The 23,245-nt window shown below is 52.5% G+C and overlaps 2 protein-coding genes across 2 annotated transcripts in view; one reads left to right on the top strand and one right to left on the bottom strand.

Annotated features, from left to right (window-relative positions):
• Positions 1-121: 121 nt before the first annotated feature.
• Positions 122-11,681, top strand: CD74 (CD74 molecule). The gene is made up of 9 exons (XM_024217032.1): positions 122-327; positions 4,063-4,238; positions 5,019-5,110; positions 6,042-6,104; positions 6,450-6,545; positions 6,934-7,024; positions 8,367-8,555; positions 10,071-10,145; positions 10,928-11,681. Exons 1-9 carry the CDS (start codon positions 242-244, stop codon positions 10,939-10,941), a joined length of 882 nt encoding a protein of 293 aa, XP_024072800.1. The 5' UTR covers positions 122-241; the 3' UTR covers positions 10,942-11,681.
• A 3,208-nt stretch (positions 11,682-14,889) lies between these two features.
• Positions 14,890-23,245, bottom strand: part of TCOF1 (treacle ribosome biogenesis factor 1) — a 34,200-nt gene continuing 25,844 nt past the window's right edge. Inside the window, 5 exon segments of the mRNA XM_026659393.2 lie at positions 14,890-15,427; positions 15,429-15,455; positions 17,283-17,322; positions 18,124-18,238; positions 20,193-20,753. Coding sequence (XP_026515178.1) covers positions 15,329-15,427; positions 15,429-15,455; positions 17,283-17,322; positions 18,124-18,238; positions 20,193-20,753 — 842 coding nt within the window. The 3' untranslated portion in view covers positions 14,890-15,328.

The raw sequence follows: 23,245 nt of genomic DNA, 5'->3' as shown, positions 1-23,245 counted from the left end.
AATAATAGCCCTGGCTGACGGTTCTATGTGGCTGGCCTGGGGGTGGGCAGGCTTTGGTGGGGTATTTCCAACTATTGATATTTTGTAGCTTTCACTTCCTAGTTTTTGTGCTTCAAGAAAGTTCAAAGGAACAGGATCTAGTTTCCTTTTCAGCAGCAACTTAGAGAGGGTGCGAGGTGCAGGCAGAGCCCAGAACATCGCCAGCTGCGGAGCAGAAGTCAGCTAGAGGGAAAGAGGCACCATGGAAGACGAAGACAGACGGGACTTGATCTCCACCCAGGAGCGACCTGCTGATGGCGTCATGGCCCCAGACTCTGGAGCACAGAGGTATTCCTCATCTATGTTTTCAATCCCCTTTTATTTCTTTTTGGGGGGCAGGGGAAGGTGGAGAGGGCTCTGGAAGCAGGAGAAGGAAGGTGGGCTCAGTTAATGGAATGGAGGGGCCGTTTAAATCTTGGTAGTGGAAAGCGTGAGCTGACGGAGTTTCAAGGGAAATGAGTTCTTCACTGGTTGACCTGACCAGAGTCCCAAGCAGGGCTTGAATGTTGAACTTGAATTTCCCTTCTTTCTCCTGAACTCAGATATGGGCAGCTGGTTACCTTATTTTAACATGGGGGAGAGTACGGGGCTCTTTAAAAAGCCCAGCGTTCAAGCCCAGCTGCGTGACCGCTTGTGGTATCTGCGCAAGGATCTCCCACCCTGCAGGAGGGGCTTTCCACCAACGAGGGGGGGTTGGGAAGCTGTTTGCCCTTTATTCCTTGCCCCACACTGCACAACTCCCTCGGGAATCTTTGGCCCTATTTGTGACCTGGCCCCGTGGTAACCAAAGCCCGACATGGGAATCATGCAAAATCTCTTGAGTTATTTTATTCCCTTGGCTGGCGGCATCTGTGCCCTGCTCGGCCCTGTTCGTCCCAGTTCCAATGAGCCGTTTAGCCGTGATTCTGCATACCAAATACGCCCTTCTCGTTGTTTGAGCAGCATGTGCCTTAGACACCCGTGCAGCAGACTTGACCCCACCTGGCTGTGGTGTGCGCACGGAAAATTGGGTCTATGGCGACACAGATCTGACCTGTAAATCAAGCCCCAGCCAGGCAATATTTTTAAATGAGTGCCTTTATTCAACACCCTTGACTGCCCCTTTCTGGAAACTCTCCCCTGGAGAATGTGATCTTCTAGGTGCGTAGTGTCCTGGAGCTTGGACAATACAACTTAACTTTGTGCCCCCATCTTCCGCTCAGGGTGCTAGGGATGCTGTTCTTTAATATCCAGTGTTTGTGGAATTCCTCTCGGCCTGAAGCATTGCTTGGATCAAACTTCCTGAGCAGATACAGCCGGAGGAGGGCAGATATCTCCCACTGTCCCTAGCATTTGTACCAGTATATAGGATCCTAGTGCAAAGGCTTTGAGAAGGAAGGGCTGTCTCCTGGGGTTTTCTAACATCGCTGCATTTGTACAAATCAGTAACCATCCCCTGAGCACAGGGAAATGCAATATTGGGCAGCAGCCAACCTGATAACCACACAGCCACTGAGAAATCAGATGTCTCATGACATCAGGAGCTGCCAGGCAGGGGATGGTTTGCAGGACGCTCAGAACAGTAACACAGGACGCAGGAAGGAACCTGCTTGACCAAGCCTGGATCAGCTCCAGGCTGAATTTACTTTTTATGTCACTGTGTATGTGGCTGTGCCGTAGCAGCCACAGAGACAGCGCACACACAAATTCTGTTTTCTCCAACCGATGGGCCTGATCCTGCAAACTAGCGTGACCAGATGTCCTGATTTTTATAGGGACAGTCCTGATTTTTGGGTCTTTCTTATATAGGCTCCTATTACCCCCCACCCCTGTCCCGATTTTTCACATTTGCTGTCTGGTCACCCTACTGCAAACCCTTACTTCTTTGAGTAGCCCGTACTCATGTGAGTAGTTCCATTGACGCCAATGGGACTGCTCCGTAAGAGAGTTTGTAGGATCTGCTCCTATAGCGAGACAGCATGTCTAGCGCAAAGCTTCTCGGAATATTTGTGGCACGCTTTAGTACTTATTGGCTTGGGCCCATCAGCAGTTTGCAAGTCTTGCCACCTTGTTAGTAAATGAGGGTCCCTCTCTGATCAATCTAGCTGCCTTTCTAAAACACCCGCCCCCTCCTTCCAATAACACCTGCGAAGAATGAAGGCTGGGTGCAAAAAAAGGTAGTCTGTGGAACTTTGGAGCTTCTTTCTAATAGGTCAGTTCATGGGTGACCTCATCAGTTGCAAGGTAGAAACGTCATTTGGGAGTCTTTTTTGAAACCTGCTTTAATACTAATTTCTAATTGTCGAGCAAGTGGAACTTGGGCAGAGTCCATCCCCAGATACATGCGCACCAGGCCTGCTGCTTTCAGTGGGAGTTGTGCATGCGTATCTAAGCACAGAGCTGGCCTTTTGCAATAGGACACTGCTCCTCCAGCGTTCAGCAAGCTCCCTGCTGGGATGCTCTTGTTCCTAGGACAGCTTTTCAGTCCATTAGTCTGCTAATTATTTCCCTCGCCAGATAATGTGGAGTTGCTCCATGTGCTTTCACCTGGGAGAAAAAGCAAATAGGAGAGGGTATAAAAGCATGTCAAATTCTTTATAGAAGTGATATTTTGTTAAGGTTTTTAAAAATGCCTAAAGTTTAGGCTACTAAAATTATAAGTGTGTGAAATGAACTCGCAAAAGAACTATAATCAGTAAATCTATGTGTATGGAAGACAAAAGAACAGGAAAAAGGAGAGATGAATACAGTGCAAGAAGAGGTGTAGCAGTATGATTATGGTACTTTATCCATTACCCGAAAATAGGAATGGTCTTTCTATACAATCAAATAGTTCTTTATCACCCAGTAATCTCTAGATTATCCTTTATCCTCGTGAACAAAGCTGTTCCCATGAATCAGGGGGTCCACTCTTTTATGTTAAGTTTTGAGTCTGATTTTCCAGAGTCTCCAAATTACATATACATTTTCAGTTATAATGCTTGACAACTCTTCTCTCTCTTACGCATGCCGTGGGAACAACAGGAGCAGTAACATGGCCAATTTTCTCCATTTCCCCTTCCCCCAACCTAATCTGGATTTTCTCATGCCAAGCTGAGGATGGTACCTATGGATCTGATCCAGTACCCACTGGAATCAATGGGAGTTTAACTATTGCCTTCAGCTGGTATTGAATCGTGCCCTACCTTGAGAGAACGGGCAAAATATGGAGGCAAAAGGCATTTAACAATTGTGTACATAAACTACCCTATACTGACATGCTCGCAAAGTATACCATGTACTGCTTCACAACCTCTTCAACTCCATGTGGCCTCTTGGAAGAGTTCTCTTCACAGTCCTAGATGTTTGATATTATTTTCTCCAGCAACCAATCCCCTGCACTCCTACCCCAACAAACACACACACACACACATACACCGCCCTCCCTCCCCACCCCCCACCCCCACCGTTTAGAAAACTGTTTCACTTCCCCTGCCAGGTCTCACATGGCAAGAAGAGCTCTTAGCTCTTGCATTTCCACGCAGCATGACAAATGACGGCAGTGAGCTCTTTTGGCCCGTGAAATCGTCTCCCAAGGAAAGCGTTGGAAGTCCCAGTAGTCACGCCGTTTCCATCTAGTTTGGACGAAGTAGCTGATCGGTCCGATCTAACCCAAATCTCCATGGCGTTAGTGTGGGGAGGACATTGGATGAGTGACGGATGCTTTCAGATGGGCCGGAGCTTGCCAGAGCGGAATAGTTCAGTGCCCGGACTGAGGATGGGCCGCCCTGAGAACAATTGTTTTACCGCTAACGAAAATAATTACCAAAACAAAACCCTCCACTGCACATGCGTGATGCCCATCTCCCGGGGAGAGGATGAGAGAGAACGAACTCTCAATGCTCTCCTGAAAGCTGTGCTGGTCGGTGCTCCAGTCCAAGGGTGGTAGAAGAACCCCTGGAGAATAGCATATTCTGCGCACAGTGCCAGTGCAGTGTGGCTGATGCGGGCGGCTGCAGCTGGCGTTGGCCGAGCACTAGCCTCCCTCTGTCTTGTACCTTGCAGGAATTACTGCAGCCGCGGAGCCGTTTACTCTGCTGTCTCCATCTTGGTGGCCCTGCTGATTGCCGGCCAGGCCGTCACCGTCTACTTCGTGTATCAGCAGAGTGGCCAGATCAGCAAACTGACCAAGACCTCCCAGAATCTGCAGCTGGAGGCCATGACCAGGAAACTCCCCCAAAGTGAGTCATTGCCCAGCCTGATTGCACTGTATGGGCACAAGTCTAGGCCAGTTGGGGGTACTTCACAGTCCCAGAGCGCCCCCCTGACTCTCTTGGCCGGTGGAGATCAAGCTCCCCAGAGAGATGGAGGAAAGTTCTGGAGCGTGCTATTAACAGGGCTCCTGGAGTCATCTAGACTAGCTCCTGCCCCCCTTCTGGAGACGGTGGTTCCCGTGCTGCCTTACCCTACTGACTCGCGGCATGTTTCCTTCCTCGCCCCCTACCCGTGGAGAGAGGGAAGTGAAACTTGCACGGGTGAGAGTTTTGATCAGAATGGAGGCCATCTGGGCGCTGCTTTATCCTTCCATCCATTTGCGGCGTGTGGGAGGAGGGAGCCCTTGTGGTGCTCTTCCTGCCCATCGTGCTGGAGCTCTGGGTGGAACCTACCAAGGAACCATTTATCGCCTCTGCCCCCAACACTAGGCCCTGGGAAACTGGCTGGAGTCTTGCCAGGGCTGGCTGGAGCATTGGCCACAGGGTCAGTGACTCCATGTATGTTTCCCAGCCTGGGCTGATAGACTCACACTAGCTCTGCTGGAACTAGCATGATAAAAACAACAGCCTGGACATTGCAGCACGGGAACAGCGCAGGATAGGCACTGAGCTCAGGCTGAGGGTGATAAAGTCCCATGAAGCTAAAACACAGGGACCCTTATGCTGATTCGACTCCCGCTTATGGAGACACTGAGCCCAGAATGGACTTTGGGGGTCCATTCATCTCCCTCTCTCTTTCCTCTGCAGGTGCCAAGCCAACTTCCAAGCTGAGGATGGCCAAGTTCAGCATGCCCATGGTCATGAGGGAGCTGCCACTCGCCCCGAAGGTGGACATGACGGTAAGAGACGTCCCCTGGATCCCTCTGCATGTAGTTTTGAATGCTGCTCTGGCAGCAGTTTTGTCCCCTGTTTGGGAACATGGTTGAGTGGTTTCTTCTAAGCCTTGTGCCGTAAGTGCTATGTGGTCAGCAGTGAGAGAAGCAGAAAGTAGCCCCGGCCATCCCACCTCTGAGACCTCAGCCAGCACCTTGCAATGCGCACTGTTCACTAGCAGCTTGGGCTTCTCTCCGGTGGCTGGGTCTTCTGCTGCTGGTTACTGGGTCCCAACTCCTAGAGGTCTGTTCAGTCCTTGGATCTTCTCCCAACTAGAGCGACACACACGAAGTGCTGCGGAAACCCACCCATTAGTACCTGGATGGCGACCACCATCTCCGACCTGTTGCATTCACACCAGTGACGGAGGGATGAAAGTTCTGTGTCCCATTCCCCAGGTCCTGGCCCATTCACTCCCTAGAATAAGAGTAGTTGCCTTGCTCTTTCCCCTGAGCTTGTAGGGAGGAGTTTGTGTGCTGAGCCCCTCTCGGACAGTGAGTGAGAAAGGGCCGGGAAAGGGGAGCGGTTGGAGGTGGTCAGCTTGGTATTTCCCAAAGCTCTTCTGTTCTTCTGTGTGCCGTAGACAGGACTGTGCAGGGCTCGCAGGCTTTGAGAAAGGTTCCACTTCCTGGTGGGGTCCAGTATTTCCAGGAATTAGCCTGCCCTGAGGTGAAGAAGAAGTTCTGCTGAAGGTTTTTGTGGTGCAGCGTCCACCCTCACCAGCCTGGCTCCCTGGTAGCCAAGTGACTCCGTGTCTGCCAAAAAGAACCCCCAAGACTGAACATGTCCTGCCCATCCCATTCCAGCTCCAGGCCATCTGCCTTAAGTCTCTGGCTCTTCAGCTCCTCGTCCTGACCATCACAACTCCAATTCTCTCTCTCTCTCTCCCCTCTCTAGCCCCTGGAGAACACGGCCAAGCTTAGCAACAGCACCCCGGATCAAGTCAAACATCTGCTGCTGGTAAGAGCCTCCTCTCTGTTCCTGTGGCTGCCTCTGTCACGCTCACGGGTCTGTCTGCAGCAGCCAGGTATAGTTGGGCACTTCCACAGACCCACTTCCTTTCAGCCCTATTAGCCTATTGGTTCTTTTGGGCGAGGGGTATGGACGATTAAAGAGCCATTGGGTTAGGAGCAGCCTTGCGTTTCTCTCTCTGTCCCTTCATCTGCTGCTCTCATTCGTGTAGGCTCATGGCTCGGTGTTCCCTTGTTCCCAGGGGGCCGGCTTGACTGTGGCAGGTGAGTTCTCTCTGGCTCCCAGGTGTCAGCCTGCTGTTAACGCTGTCCTGTCCCCTTTGTCCTCCTGTAGCGGGCAGACCCCAGCAAGATGTTCCCTGAGTTAAAGAACAACCTGATGGAGAATCTGAACCACCTGAAGAACACCATGACAGACCGAGACTGGCAGGTGAGTGCTCTCACTCGGTCAGCTGGCTAGTGGACCAACTGCAGCTCCACCTCCTCCTTTGCACCCGTTCCAGGGAACGGCCTGGACTGGGCTGGGGCTGGAATGGGGGTCTCCTGTTGGGAGAATGGCTGCATTGCATGGTAAAGCACAGCCTGCAGCCGGGCTGCTGTCATGGTTACATTGCAGGGGAGGCTGGGGGTTCACAAGGGACCCCAGCTCTCCTGCTCCTGACTTTGTGCTGCAGACGTGAGAGCACAAAAGCAGGGAGGGCTCCAGGGTCACGCTGATCAGATGTGGGTAAGGGGGCTATGCCAGTTGTCTGGGGCATTCGTTTTTGTTGGGTGCATTTTATTAACAACACCTCCTTCCCCTTGTTGGTCTCTTGCAGTCCTTTGAATCCTGGATGCACAAGTGGCTGCTCTTTGAAATGGCCAAAGCCCCACAAACTGTGCAACCTACTGAGATCCCAGCAGATGAAGGTATCGGGGTTATGGGTCACCAAACTCCTTTAGGGTAGGAATGGTCAACCCAGGAGATCACTGGCCAAGATTCAGAGCACCTTGGAGGGCAGTGGAAGCACGTACCCTCTTGGAATGGTTCTGCTCTTTGGTAACTAGGGATTTTTTCCTTCCCCAGAGTCCTCCTGTGTCCCTTTGAGAACCTCATTTTTTGCCAAACTTGTAGTCTTCACCCCATCCTTGAGGCTGCAGGTTACGGCTACTATTGGCCCACTGGGGCACTTCAGGGCCCATCAGCCTGAGGAGTTGCTTTGAGGAATGTCAGGGAAAATCCCAGGGAACAAGGGTTTGAGCTTTGCTGGAGGCCGTACAAAACCTGATGCTATGGGACTGCCTTCCCAAATCCTTGAGGCGGGGTGTGCTGTGAGTCAGCTTTTAGCAGCTAGATTTCCAAAGCTGCATCCTGCGCTGGGAGCAGAGTAGGCCTTAGGCCAATCGCCGCCGCCTTAAGAAAACCTGGAAATAGATCGGTTGACACTCTGGCTCTTCACAAACCGGTGGGGCTGGCCCACTGGCTCTTTGCCTCGCAAGGGTTGCTGCTTTGAATTCTGCCCCGTCACAACAGAAGCAAAATTCATTCCACTTCCAGGCTGGGCTGACCCTGGTGGGCACACATGAAGTGTCTATAAAGAACAATTCATTTTTAATCCCAATTATTGCAGCCAAATGGGGGATCCTCATGGAAGGGGCCCAGTGCCCCGATTAAGGGCCCCCCCCCAGCAATTTGATGCATATGGGAGCATCCTACGGGGATAGACAAGAACCCACTTTTAAACAAGCCTGAAAAGCCTTATAATCACATACAACCTGTATTGGATCCAAAGGTGAAACGGAGATTTCGCTGAGATGCCTCTCACTTCCTCATCTAGCTGCTTCAGTATGGAGAGCTCCAAGCCTTGATTTCCCAGCCACTTAGTCACTCAGCAGTGGTTGGCTGCATCCCCGTGAGCAGACTTTATATTAATGCTGTCTCCATTAAGCAGCAGCCGTTACCCTTTGTTATCACGAGGCTAAATGGGTTTCCTGGGAGTAATCCCGATAAAGCCGTTGTCCCAGTGAAGTTAGTATATTTTTGCACAGTGGTATTCCCTATCCCTTCCCACCCTGGGGTGGTGCCAATGGGCCGGCCCAGTGTGGAGAAGTTCTTTGCCCAATGTATCCCGCCGCCTCTTCAGTGCTCACGCAAGCAAGCTATTGGATTGGCTGAATAGCCTCCAGGGCTTAAGAATGTTGGTAAGACCCCAGCGGGGTGGGGGGGAGAATAAAACATACTCATGGGTATTTCCTGTGCTTGTTGCTTTAGTGCAATCTAAGTGCCAGGCGGAATCAAGTTTTAGTGGTGTCTACCCGGGTCGGTTCCGCCCCCAGTGTGACGAACATGGTGACTATCTTCCCAAGCAGTGCTATTCCAGCACGGGGTACTGTTGGTGCGTCTACAAAAATGGCACCAAGATCGAAGGCACTGAGACCCGTGGAAAGCTGGACTGCCCTGGTAGGAGCTTATTTCACGTTGGCCGGCCAGGGGAACGGGAGAGGAGCACATGTGCATGTTTGACGCTGCCTATGATCTCGTGTGTTCTAGCTCCGCTAAGCTGATGAGCGCAGTGGGCGTTGTGTCCAGGAGCGGCGCCAGGGTTTTTGGCGCCCTAGGCGGGGGTCCTTCCGTGCTCCTGGTTGTCATCGGCAATTCTGCAGTGGGGGGGGGTCCTTCCGTGCTCCCGGTCTTTGGGGCACTTCGGCAGCGGGTCCCGGAGCGAGTGAAGGACCTGCCACAGAATTGCCACCAAAGACTTGGAGTGCGGAAGGACCCCCCGCCGCCGAATTGCCGCCAAGGGTGGCAAAATGCCCCCCCCCCCCAAATCCTGGTGCCCTAGGCGACCACCTAGGTCGCCTAAATGGAAGCGCCGGCCCTGGTTGTGTCAATGCGGGGCCATTGGACTGGCTGGTAAATCAATCAGTCTGGGAAAGTCGAATGCAGCCCAGAGCGTTCATTGAGAAACAGGATTCAGGGCACTGCCGTGCTCCTGCACCTGTACTGGGTCCTGATCCTGCGAACTCCTGAGCACGTTCAATTGTCATGGAAGTCAATGGAGCTGTTTTTTAGACACGCCGAGCACCCACAACTCCAAAGGAAACCAAGAAGAATTGTGAATACTCAGCAACTGGCCCTGTGGGAGTTTTGGGTGTTCAGCATCAACCAGCAGGTGCTCAGCGCCTGGCAAGATCAGACCCTAGGTCATCACTGGGAAGAACCCAGATAACACAATAGGAAATGCAGCCTATTAGGAGCAAATATAAGGCGGAGGATCGTAGACATGGACAAACGATAGAGGGTGAGATTGCACTACCTATGTCTGCCCAGAGTTGGCTGAAGAATGGGAACTATCCCCTTCGCTGCGTTCTCACTCCCCCATATCCTGGGAGACCATTGATTCCCTGCTACTGGGCGCCCTTATGTTGCTACCATCTTTTCTGAATGGAGCACTCTGAAAATGTATGAACTGAAGCTTCCGCCCTTATTGGCTTAGTCAAATGGGGATAGCTGTCACCATCCCAGCCCGGCCTGGCCAGCACCCCTCTCAGAGAACCAGAGCAGGAGGACTATCTCAGCTGTGTCCAGACTCCAGTCTGGGCCCACATACGGCCAGTGCCCCACAGAACCTTCCCTGAAGAAATGAAGGGTCTTTGCTCTCAGAGGCGGGGGAAGCGATCCACGAATCCCCGAGCTCCCCGTTTTCATCCCACCGCTGAAGGCGGCGACCCCAAATACGGCTGTTAGCCTGACACACACACACAGAAGTGGGGTGTCTAAAACTCCTTGGTGAATCAGACACTCAGGAAAATCAGAGCCCACACGTCAGTGTGTAGGGCAGGTTCTGATGAATACATGCATGTAATGATGATCCAGGCTAGCACAAAGCGTCCTAGGTGTGTTGGTAGCCGAGATGGACGTGCCTGTCTCAGGCATGCTATAAAATGCCCAATCTCTTGCTGTGTCTTGCTGCAGTTACTCCGAGTGGTTTGGAAACCGAAGAACTGATGTATTCGGGTGTGGATCTGCTGAAGCTGGATTCTGGGAAAGGTGAGAGTCTGAGCCAGCCTAGGGTTGGGGGCTGTGACTTGGCGAGGGGATGGGGAGAGTTGGCTGATTAGAGTCCTAGGCCCAGTGGCCGGGTGACATGATGCCGTGTGGCACAGGGATGATCAGGAATAAGCAAGGGAGAGGAAGGAAGGACCTTTGCTGTCTGGGCTATAGCCGTGTTTCGGTGTCTCGACACTCCCCTCAAACTAATGAGGCCCAAATGAAGGACACAGGGAAAATAGCACGGGCAGCTAAACCTAATGCGAGCGCTATTTCTTTCAAATGAAATAAGTGCTTTGTCCCACTCAGGTCTGCAGCTCAGCATCCCTGTAGTAAATCATTCCTGCTATAACACCAGGTTGATCTGGGCTGGGGGATAGATGAGAAGTATGGATATCCCAGAAGCAGGGGGGCAAAGGCCTTCGCAGACCCAGGCCACCTATCCAATGGAATCAGGAGCAGCACGGAAAAGTGCCGTTTGGATTTTTATTTTCTTGCTGCAGTGTGGGGGCTTTAAGGCTGGCACCCGTGGCTACATGGCCAGGTGTATGGACTCTGGATGGGAGTGAAATCTAGTCTTCGCCTGTCACGTCACTTCACGTGACCCGTGTCAATCCAGCCGGAGAGGAGCTTTGTATTGGCCTCACCCTGACGGTGATTGGAGCAGAACAAAGCAATGATTGGATTGTTGCTTCACCGAAACACACACTGCATCCGGCTGGATCACTTCCTGGGTTCAGGTCTATCTAATTTCCTCCCTCTTTTCTCCCTCTCCCTCCTAGAACCTGCCAAGTAGAAGAGGACGCAGAGGCCTGGCACCTTCTGTCTCTGCCTCCAGTTTGCAGAGTTACCGCTCACATTCTTGCTCTATTTCACTCACGCTTTTAAATTGCTTTCCTGAATTACAGCAGCAGCCGCTGAGTGCCTCTGTTCAGGCATTGAGTAATATTGATCGTCTTAGCAGGCGATCCAAATGGGTAGATTATAGATCCTTGTCCGCCAAACCCAGTGCCTCTCCCTATACCAAGATGTGCTGTAGCAAGCCAGCAAAATATTAGGACTTTTAGTGGAGAAAGGATGCCGTGCCCCCCTGAACTGCCATCAAAGGCAGGCGAAGGATAAAGCTCTTAGTGCTTTCTTGGCTAATCAGAGCACATTAGCAGCTGCATGTATAACCACAGGTGTCTGAATAGCCATGGGGCGTGTGCAGTACCACTGCTCCTGTAACATCAGCACTGTCCAATGGGAAGAGGGGATCCAGTCCAAAACATGGTCAATTTCAATTGAATTATCTCAGTGTATTGTTAATTAGATACTCTGGACATGATCCTTCCCTCCCTTACAGCGGTGGAGCGCCATTGACTTCAGTGGCGTTATGTCCGGTTTACACCAGTATATGTGAGGAGAATCAGGCCCTATGTTCGCTTATATATGGCTCTGAGGGTCTGGATGAGTTCTCAAACCATGGTCTTGGGATGGTCAGCCACGGGTGCAGACTTGCCTGGTTGTTCCAAGAAAAAGAACCAAGTGTTTGTGGCTGCCTGCCACAGCATTGAATGATAATGCTGGGGTATGTCTGGATCTCTCTTCAGTGCAACCTCCAAATTCACTGAACCTGCCAGCAGCTCTTAAACATGTATTCAATGCTGATAGGTAGCACAGGTCTTCTCTCCCCGTTCCTAAAGGACCAGGCTGGGGTAGGCAGTATCCCACCCTCTGAAGCACATGCTATTCCAGATTACATGGGCAGGAGCGTTCAGCCACTGAAATCCCCTGATTGCTTGAGCAACGCTTTGCGCTTCATCACAGCGTTAGAGAGCTTAGTTTGAGAACCTGGCTAGCAGTGGGTTCGAAGCGCCTCCGGGTCCATGGGTCACCTCGGAGTGGTGGGGAAAATCTAATCAAGAAGGCGGTAGGCAAGGTTTGAGAATGCTCAAGCTAAAGAATGGGCCAGTGGCTTTTCCTCACACTGAACGGACATTAAATGCAGCAGCAGCAATGAACTCTGATCTTCTTAACCAAATTAAGTGGGCTGCAGAGGGACATTAGCATACTAGAGGAATGCAGGCTTCCTTTATTTTTTAAACAGGCAAATGAGTTTATATGGCTGTATTTCCCCATCCCCCGCTTACCCCTGGTATTTGGTAGGATCTTTGTTGAACAGGTAACGTAATAGCTAATCTTGGAACTAGAACTGTGTGTTTTGAATGTATTGGATGGTTACAGCATAACCAAACTCACAAGGCTGATGATTTCAAATAAACTTTTAATAATGACCGCCACTAAAAAAACGGCCTGGAAGCTATTTAACAAGCATTTCTCGGTCAGGCCAGGGTCTTGTTAAAGTAGCCGGCAAGTCAGATGTTACTCAAAATAGATCTCTAGCAAGTGTATCAGTTCCACTGCCTAGGTGGACCTGCCTGGGTACGTATAGGTGTGTATCTACCTCCTGTTCTCCACAGCCTGGCCCTAGTGCCGATCACTTTCCATAGGACAGAGCGGCATTGGTCAGGCCCCTAGATGTTTTGCATAGGTAGCAGCTGGTGGGTGCTTTCCCTGAAGTGGGGGCTGGAACATCTCCCATCCTTCAGGCACCAGCCAGCACAAAGAGTAGATGAGGCCTTAGTGCTGGGAACAACTTATCTCCCCCTCTGGCCCGGATGTGTGGAGAACCTTTTCCACTGCTCCAACTCGGTGCTTGCATTACGTCTCCATAGCCATGGCCACAGACTTCCTGCCTGGGCCTGTTGCTCCTTTTTCCTTTCACTTTTAAAGGCACGGGGGCTGCATTTTGCAGCTGGAGTCAATTCATTTTAACTGCACAGACCTGGGATTGATTGATTGGTTTTCACTCCACTTGGTAAAATGAGGCAGGGGCAGTGGAGGCTGGCGAGGGATGAGCAGGAGTTTGTGGAGTGGTGCTGTTGCAGGGGAAGAACGCTGGGGGCAAAGGGGCTGCTGAAGGCTGCCTGGGCCATGACTCCTATGCCAAAGGAGGTGTCTGAGCTCTGCCTCTCAGCGCTTGGTCCGTTTCCCCAGCAGCACAAAGGGTCTTGTTTCACACTGGAGATTGAGGAAGAGCAGTGCCTCTTTCTCTCCCCACAGAGGTAAAATGCCCAGGGCAGGCAGCTCTTTGTACCCCATCCCAGGGCGCAGCTGTATCAGCCTCATATTATGAATACCTGGAACCCCTGGGGTCTGTATGGCTGACACAGCTCTGTCCTTCCAAGGCAGGCCAATGCTGTTATTGACCAACTGCTCCCCTCTCCCCTCCTTGTGCGGGTTATGTCTTTGGGGCCTGCTGAAGGAACCCGAGAAAGCAGGAGCATGGTGCAGTATGGTTTTATATGGTGGTAGGCTCCCCGGGAGCAGCCTTCAGCCCCTAGAGTCAGCATTAGCGTTGGAGGAGCTCAGCCAACGGGTGAGAGGAATTCTAGAGAACCTCTTGCCCCCTGAGCTCTGACGCCCACGTGGGCTGGGACCAGCAATCCCCTTTATGATTTGCATGTTCACCCAGGCAACTTAGGGCGTGAGCAGAGGCTGCTGCGTGCCTGACCCAGTACCTCACTCCTTACCTAGGGGCCCAGCTCCAGCTGTGAAGAGGAGGGTGGTCTCTGCCACCCCTGGCCCTGAAGTGGGGGCTGCCACTTAGTACCTCTTGGGGTGGTGGGTTCCATGATGTGAATCTGGACCAAGGTACCATACAGACTCATTTTGCGCTGGCCCCCACACCCAGCCATCAGAGAGCAGCAGCTTGTGGTCCCTGCCCGTGGGTCTGCTATTGAACCTTTCAGCTCCAGCTCCCATCAAGTCACCCCTGCCCCCACCCCCACCCCACTCTGCCCCACCCCTGGTCTGTAGGTCAAGAGTCTAGTGCTTCTGCAATGCCTGGTCAGCAGGAGGGTCTCTAAACAACCATTCCTACTAGCCTAACAGAGCAGGCCGCAGCTCACTCATCTTCTCCACCCTTCACCCCTGAGGTCTTGTCCTCGCCACAAGAGAGAGGTGTGTTCTTAACTCCCATTAACTAACTCCAGCTAAAAGCCCCGAGAAGACAAGGCAGTTTATAATTTTCAGCCACGATAGCAGGGTGAATAAAAGCTGGGGGGCCAGGGAGGGAAAGAGAGCCTTGTCTTTTCCTGGGCATACTAGCTTTTGCATGCTGGCATTGTAGCATGCAGTAAGAAAGCACCACTTTCATAGAATATCAGGGTTAGAAGGGACCTCAGGAGGTCATCTAGTCCAACCCCCTGCTCAAAGCAGGACCAATCCCCAACTAAATCATCCCAGCCAGGGCTTTGTCAAGCCTGACCTTAAAAACCTCTAAGGAAGGAGATTCCACCACCTCCCTAGGTAACCCATTCCAGTGCTTCACCACCCTCCTCGTGAAAAAGTTTTTCCTAATATCCAACCTAAACCTCCCCCACTGCAACTTGAGACCATTGCTCCTTGTATGTATAGCAAAGACAAGGTCTCATAGTTATTCAGCCAGATCCAAGGATCTGACCTGCAGATACTTTTTATTGCCCCCCTTAGAGTCCAGTCTGCTGGGGCCTCACCTACTTTAAAAACTTTCAGTAAAGCAATCCTCAACTCCTATTTGACGAGCAGCCGTATCCACCCATAGGTTAGGAAGGGCGTAAACGCCCTTGTTCCCTTTAAAAGTGTTGCCCTTCCTGGAGCCCAGTCAGGGACACACTTCCAATCAAAATCGATTTTATTTCTGTGTTCCATCAAAAACAAAAACCCAAGAACGCAGCCTAGGCCAAGAGGGCCTTGTGCGCGCCGCTGCTTGAAAACAGCCTCTGACGGGACCTAGGAGGGAATACCAAGAGAACCTGGTTTTAAAGTTATATTATAAAGTGAACCCAAAAGCTGTTAAGTAGGTAGCAAAAAGACAGACACCGCGATCACAGAAAGATTGGAAGTTTCTCTTAAAAAATATAGCTCTGGAGAGAGATTGCTGCATATCACTTCTAAGAGGGGAAATGTCGCACTTATTCCCTCTGCCCAAGGGGCTGCTCCGATTGCCTCCTTTTGTTTGGTTACAGTGCAACGGCTGGGGGTTTCCGGGGGAGCAAGATACACTTAAGTCCATTCCCAGCCAGGCAGTGGCTGAGGCAGCAAAGTACAACGCTTGGCTCTAAAAGTCACAGTTAAAAGAAGAAGTTATAAATTAAGATTTAGAAGTTTAAAGTATTTTCTTTTTCTTTAAAAAAAATAATAGAAGAGAGTTTTAATCCGCTTTCTGATGAGCTTTCTTCCACCCCTTCGTCATTCATTCGTTGTCGGCCGTCCGAGGGAGGTGCTCTAGAGGGGAAGAAAAGATTTTATTATTTCTTCTCTAAGTCCATCCCACAGAGATGGAAAGGCCTCGTACCAGGCCACAAAGTGACCAGCGAACTCCCCTAAGCAAGTACCCCCCCTTCATAGAGGGGCAGTGCGATCTGCTCTTACATCTCCCCCAGCCTCAACTTCTTTTTAAAAGGCTTATTAATTCTACAAACAGCCAGGACAAAGGAGCTTCCCTTGGGCTTGTATCCAAAAGCTAAAAAGGTCCTTGGCTTGGAATTTTGGAGGCTGGATTCTCGCTCCTAGGTCTTGGTGCCCTTGTGCTAGAGAAATGGAGCTCCAAGCTCCAAATGCATTTTGGTCCCCAAGGCGGCAGGAGGAAGTTTGAGTGTGAGCCTTGCACCTCCATCCCCCCAGCACTGGCATTCGTGTGCCACCCTGGGAACCAGCCCGTCAGTTGAGCAGGAAGTAAAGATCCCAGAGAAAGGTCAATAACTAAGAGAGATGGACAAATTCCCCCATGACCAGTAGCACCTTCACTTCTATTGTCTAAGTTCAAACTTCCCTCATGCTCTGAGGGGAGCTGGGGGCAGAGTCCTACGCTGTCTGAATAGGGCAAGTAACGCCAGCGACACAGAAGGCTTTGACCACAGATAAAGGGGGCCAGCGGCACTAGCGAGGAAGCCAGAAAGCTGACTACAGCACTGCCAGTGCTCGGGTGAGATGCAATTCTGGCTGGCACTGGAGCCGGCCCAGTGCTGATGAGAAGCGCCAGCGTGCTAAATCTGAGCCCTTGGATTGGCTGGCTGTTCCATTTGCCTGCCTCCTGGGGCAGAATAACCAAATCAGAGCTGTTCAATCTGGAGCCATTCTCATGGGGAGGGAGGAGCTAAAGAGCCCAGCAGCTCAGGGTGACTCCGCCCCCTACTCTCCTGGGAGCAATGGGGACAGGCAGGCACCTGTGCTTCTCCCCTACTCTAGCACCTGGCCCGGGGGAGGGGTGGGGGGGAGAAGAGGGGGGAGGAGAGAAAGAAAAGAGATAAACAATCAGAACAGACCCAAAAAACACGCAATGTATTGTCTTTAAATAAATAAATAAATAAATAAAACCACCCCCATCCCGTGATTTTTGACCTCTTGAGACTGGCAATGCTGTGACCAGAGAGGTGCAGCTCCTGCACGGCCTATCTCTGGTGACAATTAGGAACCGGCTGGCAGGTTCTGGGGCCAGCCGTTAAGCTCAGGGGCTGGTGCACAGCCAGCCAGCTGGGGAAGACTTGCTTATACTTCCTGGCACTACTGCTGCCCTTAGGGACCAAAACCGCCAGGGCTGGGGGAATTCCGGATCCTGTGCTGGGAGCAGAGGCCCAGATGCGAGTCCTGCATAGACAGATCTTCAGAGAACTGACGGGCATCACGAACTGTCCTGTCACCATTGCTTAACTCTGTGGATCCAGTGGTTCTCAGAGCCATGCTCTGTGGTGACCCATTCCTGGTGAACCCCGTGAAAACCGAACATGTACATCAGGAGAAAAAGGTCCCATCTTGCTCTCCTCCCACTGAAAGCTTGGGCAGGTCTTCAAGGGGGAAAGACTGAGCCTTGCATGGTGCTTTTTCCACACAACTTCTTCCTATGCACAGGCATGGGTCCACTCTCCCTGACAGACGGGTCTGCGCACGCACACACACACACCCCGGCACGGAGGTTGCTTGTTAAAGGCTATGTTTTAAAACAGGCAGAGTCAGGTGCCACAGAACCGCTCCTCGTCACCAAAGAATACAGAAACGGGCTCAGGGTTTGCAGTTCAAAGAGCTAATGACACATTGTCCCCATGGCCCACGTACCTTCTCACAAGGATCCCTCGAGCTCAGCAGCTTTCTTCTTCTAGGAAAAAAATGAAGGAAAAAATAAATAAATCTGTAAAACCCTCATATGAACTGGGCCCAGCAGAGCCAATTCTGTAGCCCATGACAGTTGCTGGAGGCTTCCTTGCGAACTCCATAGAAATTAACATTTCCTCCCCACAGACAGTTTCATTGGGTGGCTTAGATCAGCTTTCCAGTTGTCCAGCAGCTCTGCTCCCATGGCTACTCCTCTCTCCTGCCTCTCCCCCCCCCCCCCCCCCCCCCCCTTCCCCCGCCCGTTTCCTTCCCCCCCCCAAACCGATTGCAGAGCCTGCTGGGAAGCGCAGCCAGGGACTCCCCACTGCACTGCCCCAGCGTGATCTCTTTGCCCCCTGGAGCAAAGCTCTCTCTATCCGCAGGAGCAGGGCGGCATGGAGCGCTCCCTCCACGCACAGCGGGGCACTCAGGCAGGAGTGAGTGGGTCGGTCGCTAATGCACTGTCACCACTAAGCATTAGCACAGCAAGGGAAAATCCCATTCCCTCCAGCAGGGCCAGCCACTGCCCCTCTCAGCACCCACCCGCCCCCACGCAGGTCAAAGGGGGCGTCTGAAACGAAGACTAGGTCAGTCCATCCCTCTCCAACACCACTGACGCTGCCACGCCTTGAAGGGGCCAGCTGTAGGGTGCAGCCCTGTCCAACCGGGTGCTGCCGATGAGATGCTGGCGAAGGGAGCCCCAGATGCTGATCGTTTTGTGCTCTGGGTACCTGCCCACTAGGGACAAGACAGAAGCCAGCCCTCTCCCACCCAGCTCTGGGGGGATGGAAGCGCACACACACACCCACCCACCTTTTTTTTCTTTTTTTTGTGGGTGGAAACAGACCCGTCCGTGCTTGGCTCCGCTCCAGATGCAGCCTTCTTGCTTTTCTTCTTCTTGTCTTTCGGAGTCTTCTTCTCTGGGAGAGACAAAAGGACCCGGGTGCATGTGAAAGGGGACAGGGTCAGAGCTGCCCTGGGGGTCAGACACTGCTGAGAGGCTGGGGGGAGGGGGGGTGTCTCTACCTCACCCAGTGAGCCTTTGGCTGTGCCCGTGCTAGCAGCTGCCCCAGCCTTGCCCTGCATTGCTCCATCAGGATAGCAGTGAACGCATAGCCCTGTCCTGCCGCTCAGGGCCCACCAGCGCCAAGGGACATGTCAAGAGGGAAGCTGCCGTGCCTTTGAGAGCACGCCTCGTTCTATCCCACGCTGCACTGGGCACATGCAGATGATGCAGGTGTCTCTCGGGCTGGAGACACAGATGGGGGCAGCGGCAGCTTGGGCCTGGGCTAACATTTCAGCCCGCTCACATGGACTGGGCACAACTATGTGGTGACATGGTCCAGGGCACATTTCCACCGCAGCGGATACTGCAAAGCGAATTGGGGGTTCTCCGAGATGGGGCCGGGGGGTGGGGGGCAGGCTGGGAGGTCACTGGCACCGAATACACATACAATTAAGAAACAGAAGAGCAACCTGTTCTAAGAAGTCTTAATTTTTGCAGGGCTGGAGCGTCCCTTCACCAGCCCACAAATGCCCACCCGGGACAGCCTGTCCATCTACCCCACGCTGCGCTGCCGGGCCCCGCTCCCAGATGAGGAGTTGGATTTTTGCATGATAGAAACCCCAGCAGATACTGTTCGATCCTCCTCTCCCTTTTCTGTCCTTTATTCCGGCCCCTCCCTCCGGGAGCTGGCACCTCTAGTCCGCAGTCCTACGCTCCGCCAGCCGCCGTGGGAATCTGCAAGGCACTGGCGCGGAAGGCAAAGCCAGAGCAGGGGCTACCCGCAGGGCAGGGGCAGGAACTGCTCTTTTAATTGGAAGTGACAAACAGCAGCCTGGCTCCATTCTCTCTCTCTCGCCCCCCGGGCAGCGGTAATGGCACTGAGTCATCTTCCGCGATCGCTGTGGCTCACTGCCACGCTGGAACGTACAGTAGCAATACGCAGCCAGGCAGGGGCTGCTGTGCAGAGCAGGAGTGGCAGGTGACAGCTCAATGCAGAGCCTTTCCAACAGAGGGACAAGGGTTTGTCATGGAGCTGCCGTTTCCGAGCAGCGCCGAGAACACCCAGCTCATCAGCGCTTCTGCCATTGCCCAGAGTGTGTTAAACTCAGGGAGCTGGCGCTGATCACAACCCCAACCTCCATCCTGCCTGGCTGGGAACTTCACCCTCCCTGTTTCCTCGAACGTGCCCATGTGGCCTCTGTCAGGCACCAGCTGGGAGCTGGCATTGCCAGCCAGCTTGGCTTCAGCTCTTTAGGGCTGAGCTGGCACTCAAAACACTGCAGGGTTTCACCGGCGTCCCCTGGAACAGCTCTGTAAAGCTTGTAACTGGCGGCAGCTTGCCCCGTCCTCGTCGCACAGCATGCGCGAAGCCTGCCGACTGGGTCCTGCCGTTATTCAGAGTAGGGAAGGGAGGGGGCCCAGAGCGAGGGGCGGGGCATAAGGGCATTTCTGGAGAAGGGGCGGAAGCAGACAAACTCCTCCCTCCAAGCATCGCTGCGACGGACTAGCAACGGCGGCAGCACAGCTCTGCGGACAGACACGTGCCCGCCGCGTAAGCCAGGCAGATGTGCAGGCCACAGTCGGGAGCAGAGCTCCTCACTGCCCGCAGCCACCACGACAGCAGAGTTGTTCTCTGACCCGGGTTAACATTCATTCAGGCGCTTGCTTAACTAGTTCAGCTCAACCCTGGACTGGATTTGGGGGGGCAGCATCGGAGCCCCAAGCGAACCCTTAGGAACCAGACCCTGGGGTGCCATTTAGGGGATCCGGCAGCAGAGCCCAGCGTTGGGGTGAGCGGCAGGCACTAGCCTGTCTAGAGAGGAGCGGTGACAGTCGAACTGGGCGAGGGACAGCACCAGGGCCCTTACTTTTACTGGCTTTCTTCTTCTTCTCCTTGCTGCCCGCGGGTTTCTCCCCTTTGCTTTTCTTCTTTTTGGGAGTCTCGAGGCTGTTTTTCAGCTTCTTCGGCTTGGGCTCCGTGGGGCCGGCCTCCCCTGCCGCCAGCTTCCTTTTCACAGAGGATTTCTGCTTCTTGTTCTCTTTGTCCCCACGCTTTGGTGCCTTCGCTGCTTTCAGAGCCTTGGCTGATGCCGCGGGAGTTTTCTTTGCCTTCTTCTGCTTCTTCTTCCCTCCCCCCAGCTCCCCTGGCGCTTGCCCGCCCGGAGCCTTGGCAGCAGTGGTAACCCCGTCTTCGCTGTCGCTCGCCGAGCTCTCACTCTCTGACTGAGCGATGGACAGCAGAGCATACGGCGACGGCGTCTCCGGAGCACCCTGAGGACCGCCAGCATTCTGAGCCACCGCCAGGGCTTTCTTTGCCCGCGAGGCTTTGTGACCGGCGCCTCCTTCTCCCGCTTTCCCTGCCGCAGTCTCTTTGCTAGAGGCCACTTTTGAGGGGACCGCTTCCGCCCCAGAAGAGGACAACTTGCTCTCTGTAGACACAATTGAAATAAGAGGATTTAGGGAAGAGATTTGGTTATGACCCAACCAGCTCCAGGGAAGCTGGTGTTTAAGACATGCCTCCAGTCCCCGCCCCCAGACAGTGTAATGTGCAGGTACTCGTGTCACATAGAAATAGTCACTAATCTCCCCAGAAACATAATGATGTATTGTTACAGGGCTCTATGGGGGAGGGGGGGGGGACTGCATTAACTCAGAGTACAAAAGCCAGGCTTGGGCTACAAATTAAGAGTCCAAAGGGCTCATAAGAACGTAAGAATGGCCAAACCGGGTCAGACCAGATGCTTCAGAGGGAATGAACAGAACAGGGCATTCTGGTCTCCAACGTACACCCTAAACAACCCCCAAACCAAAACCAAACAATTTGGGAATTTTAAGTCTCTACTGGCCCAGACTAAGAGCACTGGCTGGATCTGCAGGTGTACAGACACAGCTGTACGTGGGCAGCTTGCACTACAATTGTATCAAGACAATGCCATTAATGTCTATCAGGGATGGTCTAGACAGTATTTGGTCCTGCCATGCGGGCAGGGGACTGGACTCGATGACCTCTCGAGGTCCCTTCCAGTCCTAGAATCTATGAATCTATGAATTATGTCCCTCCATTTTGAGAGTAGATTCTAGATCACAGTGGTCCCTTGCAGTCATCTAGTCTGACCTCCTGAACATCACAGGCCACAACACAGCTGTGTAGGGAGGATATGGACGAAACCCAACAGATCTTTCAGTCTTGGGTTTCTACTGTTCACTTACAATCACTGAATGGCGGTGGGGAGAAAGGTTTTTAACCATACAAAAATGATTAGGGGTATGGAACGGATGCCCTATGAGGAGAGATTAATAAGACTGGGACTTTTCAGCTTGGAAAAGAGACGACTAAGGGGGAATATGGTTGAGGTCTATAAAATCATGACTAGTCTGGAGAAAGTAGATAAGGAAGTGTTATTTACTCCTCTTCATAACACATGAACTAGGGGTCACCAAATGAAATTAATAGGCAGCAGGTTTAAAATAAAGAAAAGGAAGTATTTTTTCACACAATGCGTCAGTCAGTCTGTGGAACTCTTTGCCAGAGGATGTTGAAGGCCAAGACTATAACCGGGTTAAAAAAAACCACACTAGATAAGTTCATGGAGGATAGGTCCATCAATGGCTATTAGCCAGGATGGGCAGGGATGGTGTCCCTAGCCTCTGTTTGCCAGAAGCTGGGAATGGGCGACAGGGGGTGCATCACTTGGAATGAACAGAACAGGTCATCATCCTCTGGGGCACCAGGCATTGGCCACTGTCGGAGGACAGGATACTGGGCTAGATGGACCTTTGGTCTGACCCAGTATGGCCGTTCTTATGTTCATACATTCTGTTTCAATCATCCATCCAAACAGCTCTGTTCCCTTGTGTTTCCCTTTGGCTTGCCCTTCCCCAAATAAACATTTCTGAATGACACGTAACAGGGACAGCTCCATGGAAGATGTAGCAGGCAGGTATTTTGTTGGTAGCATTTGATAAAGTGATTCTTAAATTGGCATTTATCAAGCGTTGACACATTTTCCTATCAAAAATGGTTCCCAGGAGAAGTGCAGCATATATTTGAAGAGAGAAACACCTCCCAAGTTATCAGGTTAGAGAGCGCTCATTGCTAGCTGGTCTTTGACTTCAGAAATAAGTTTGGAAACTATCACTAGAAATGTTAGTTAAATTTCGGGATTCAGAATAGCCATGCACATGGGAACACCTTGCAAGCTGTATAACTGAGCAGTTGTATGCTTCTCAAACATCCAACCACCCCATCCCGAAAGGATGCAGAAGCCTAGAACAGCTTGCAATGTTTCTGGAGGTGTCCAGCAGGGGGCAGCAGCAGACTGTCACAGTAAAGGACAATGTGGGCTTGTGATTCACACTTTTCACCTGGACTCAGATTTCAGAGATGGAGAAGACCTATTAGGTCATCTACTCCAGCCCCTGCCAATGCAGATTTGTCCCCCCAGCAGGGCCGGCGCAACCCATTAGGTGACCTAGGCGGTCACCTAGGGCGCTACAATTTGGGGGGCGGCAACCGCAGCGGTATTTCGTGGGGGCGGCATTTCGGAGCGGGACCTTCCACCGCCTAGGGTGGCAGAAAAGCCGGTGGCGCTCCTGCCCCCCAGCATATATTCTCCAAGCTCATCTAAAAGTCCCAGCTGATGGAGTTTCCACCACTTCCCTTGGGAGATTACTCCATGGTCTAAGGTGTCCGGAGCCCTGATATAGTGCATGTTTAGGAACCAGCTCTAAAGCTGCTCAGGTTTGTGAGCTAGATCACAGCCTGGGACAGGGGTCTTAAACACGTGGCCTGCGGGGTTATTTCCTGCGGCCGCCAAGCTCCCCTCCCCCGCCTACCTCCAGGCACTTCCCACCTAACAGCTGTTTGGCGGCGCTTAGCGCTTTCCAGGAGGGAGGGGGAGCAGCGGGGAGCCGTGCGCTC

Source organism: Terrapene carolina, unplaced genomic scaffold, assembly GCF_002925995.2.
Source record: "Terrapene carolina triunguis isolate 2854851 unplaced genomic scaffold, T_m_triunguis-2.0 Scaffold629, whole genome shotgun sequence".
Lineage (NCBI taxonomy): Eukaryota > Metazoa > Chordata > Testudines > Emydidae > Terrapene > Terrapene triunguis.
The sequence above is the reverse complement of the archived record's forward strand: the minus strand, read 5'-3'. Positions and strand labels throughout refer to the sequence as shown.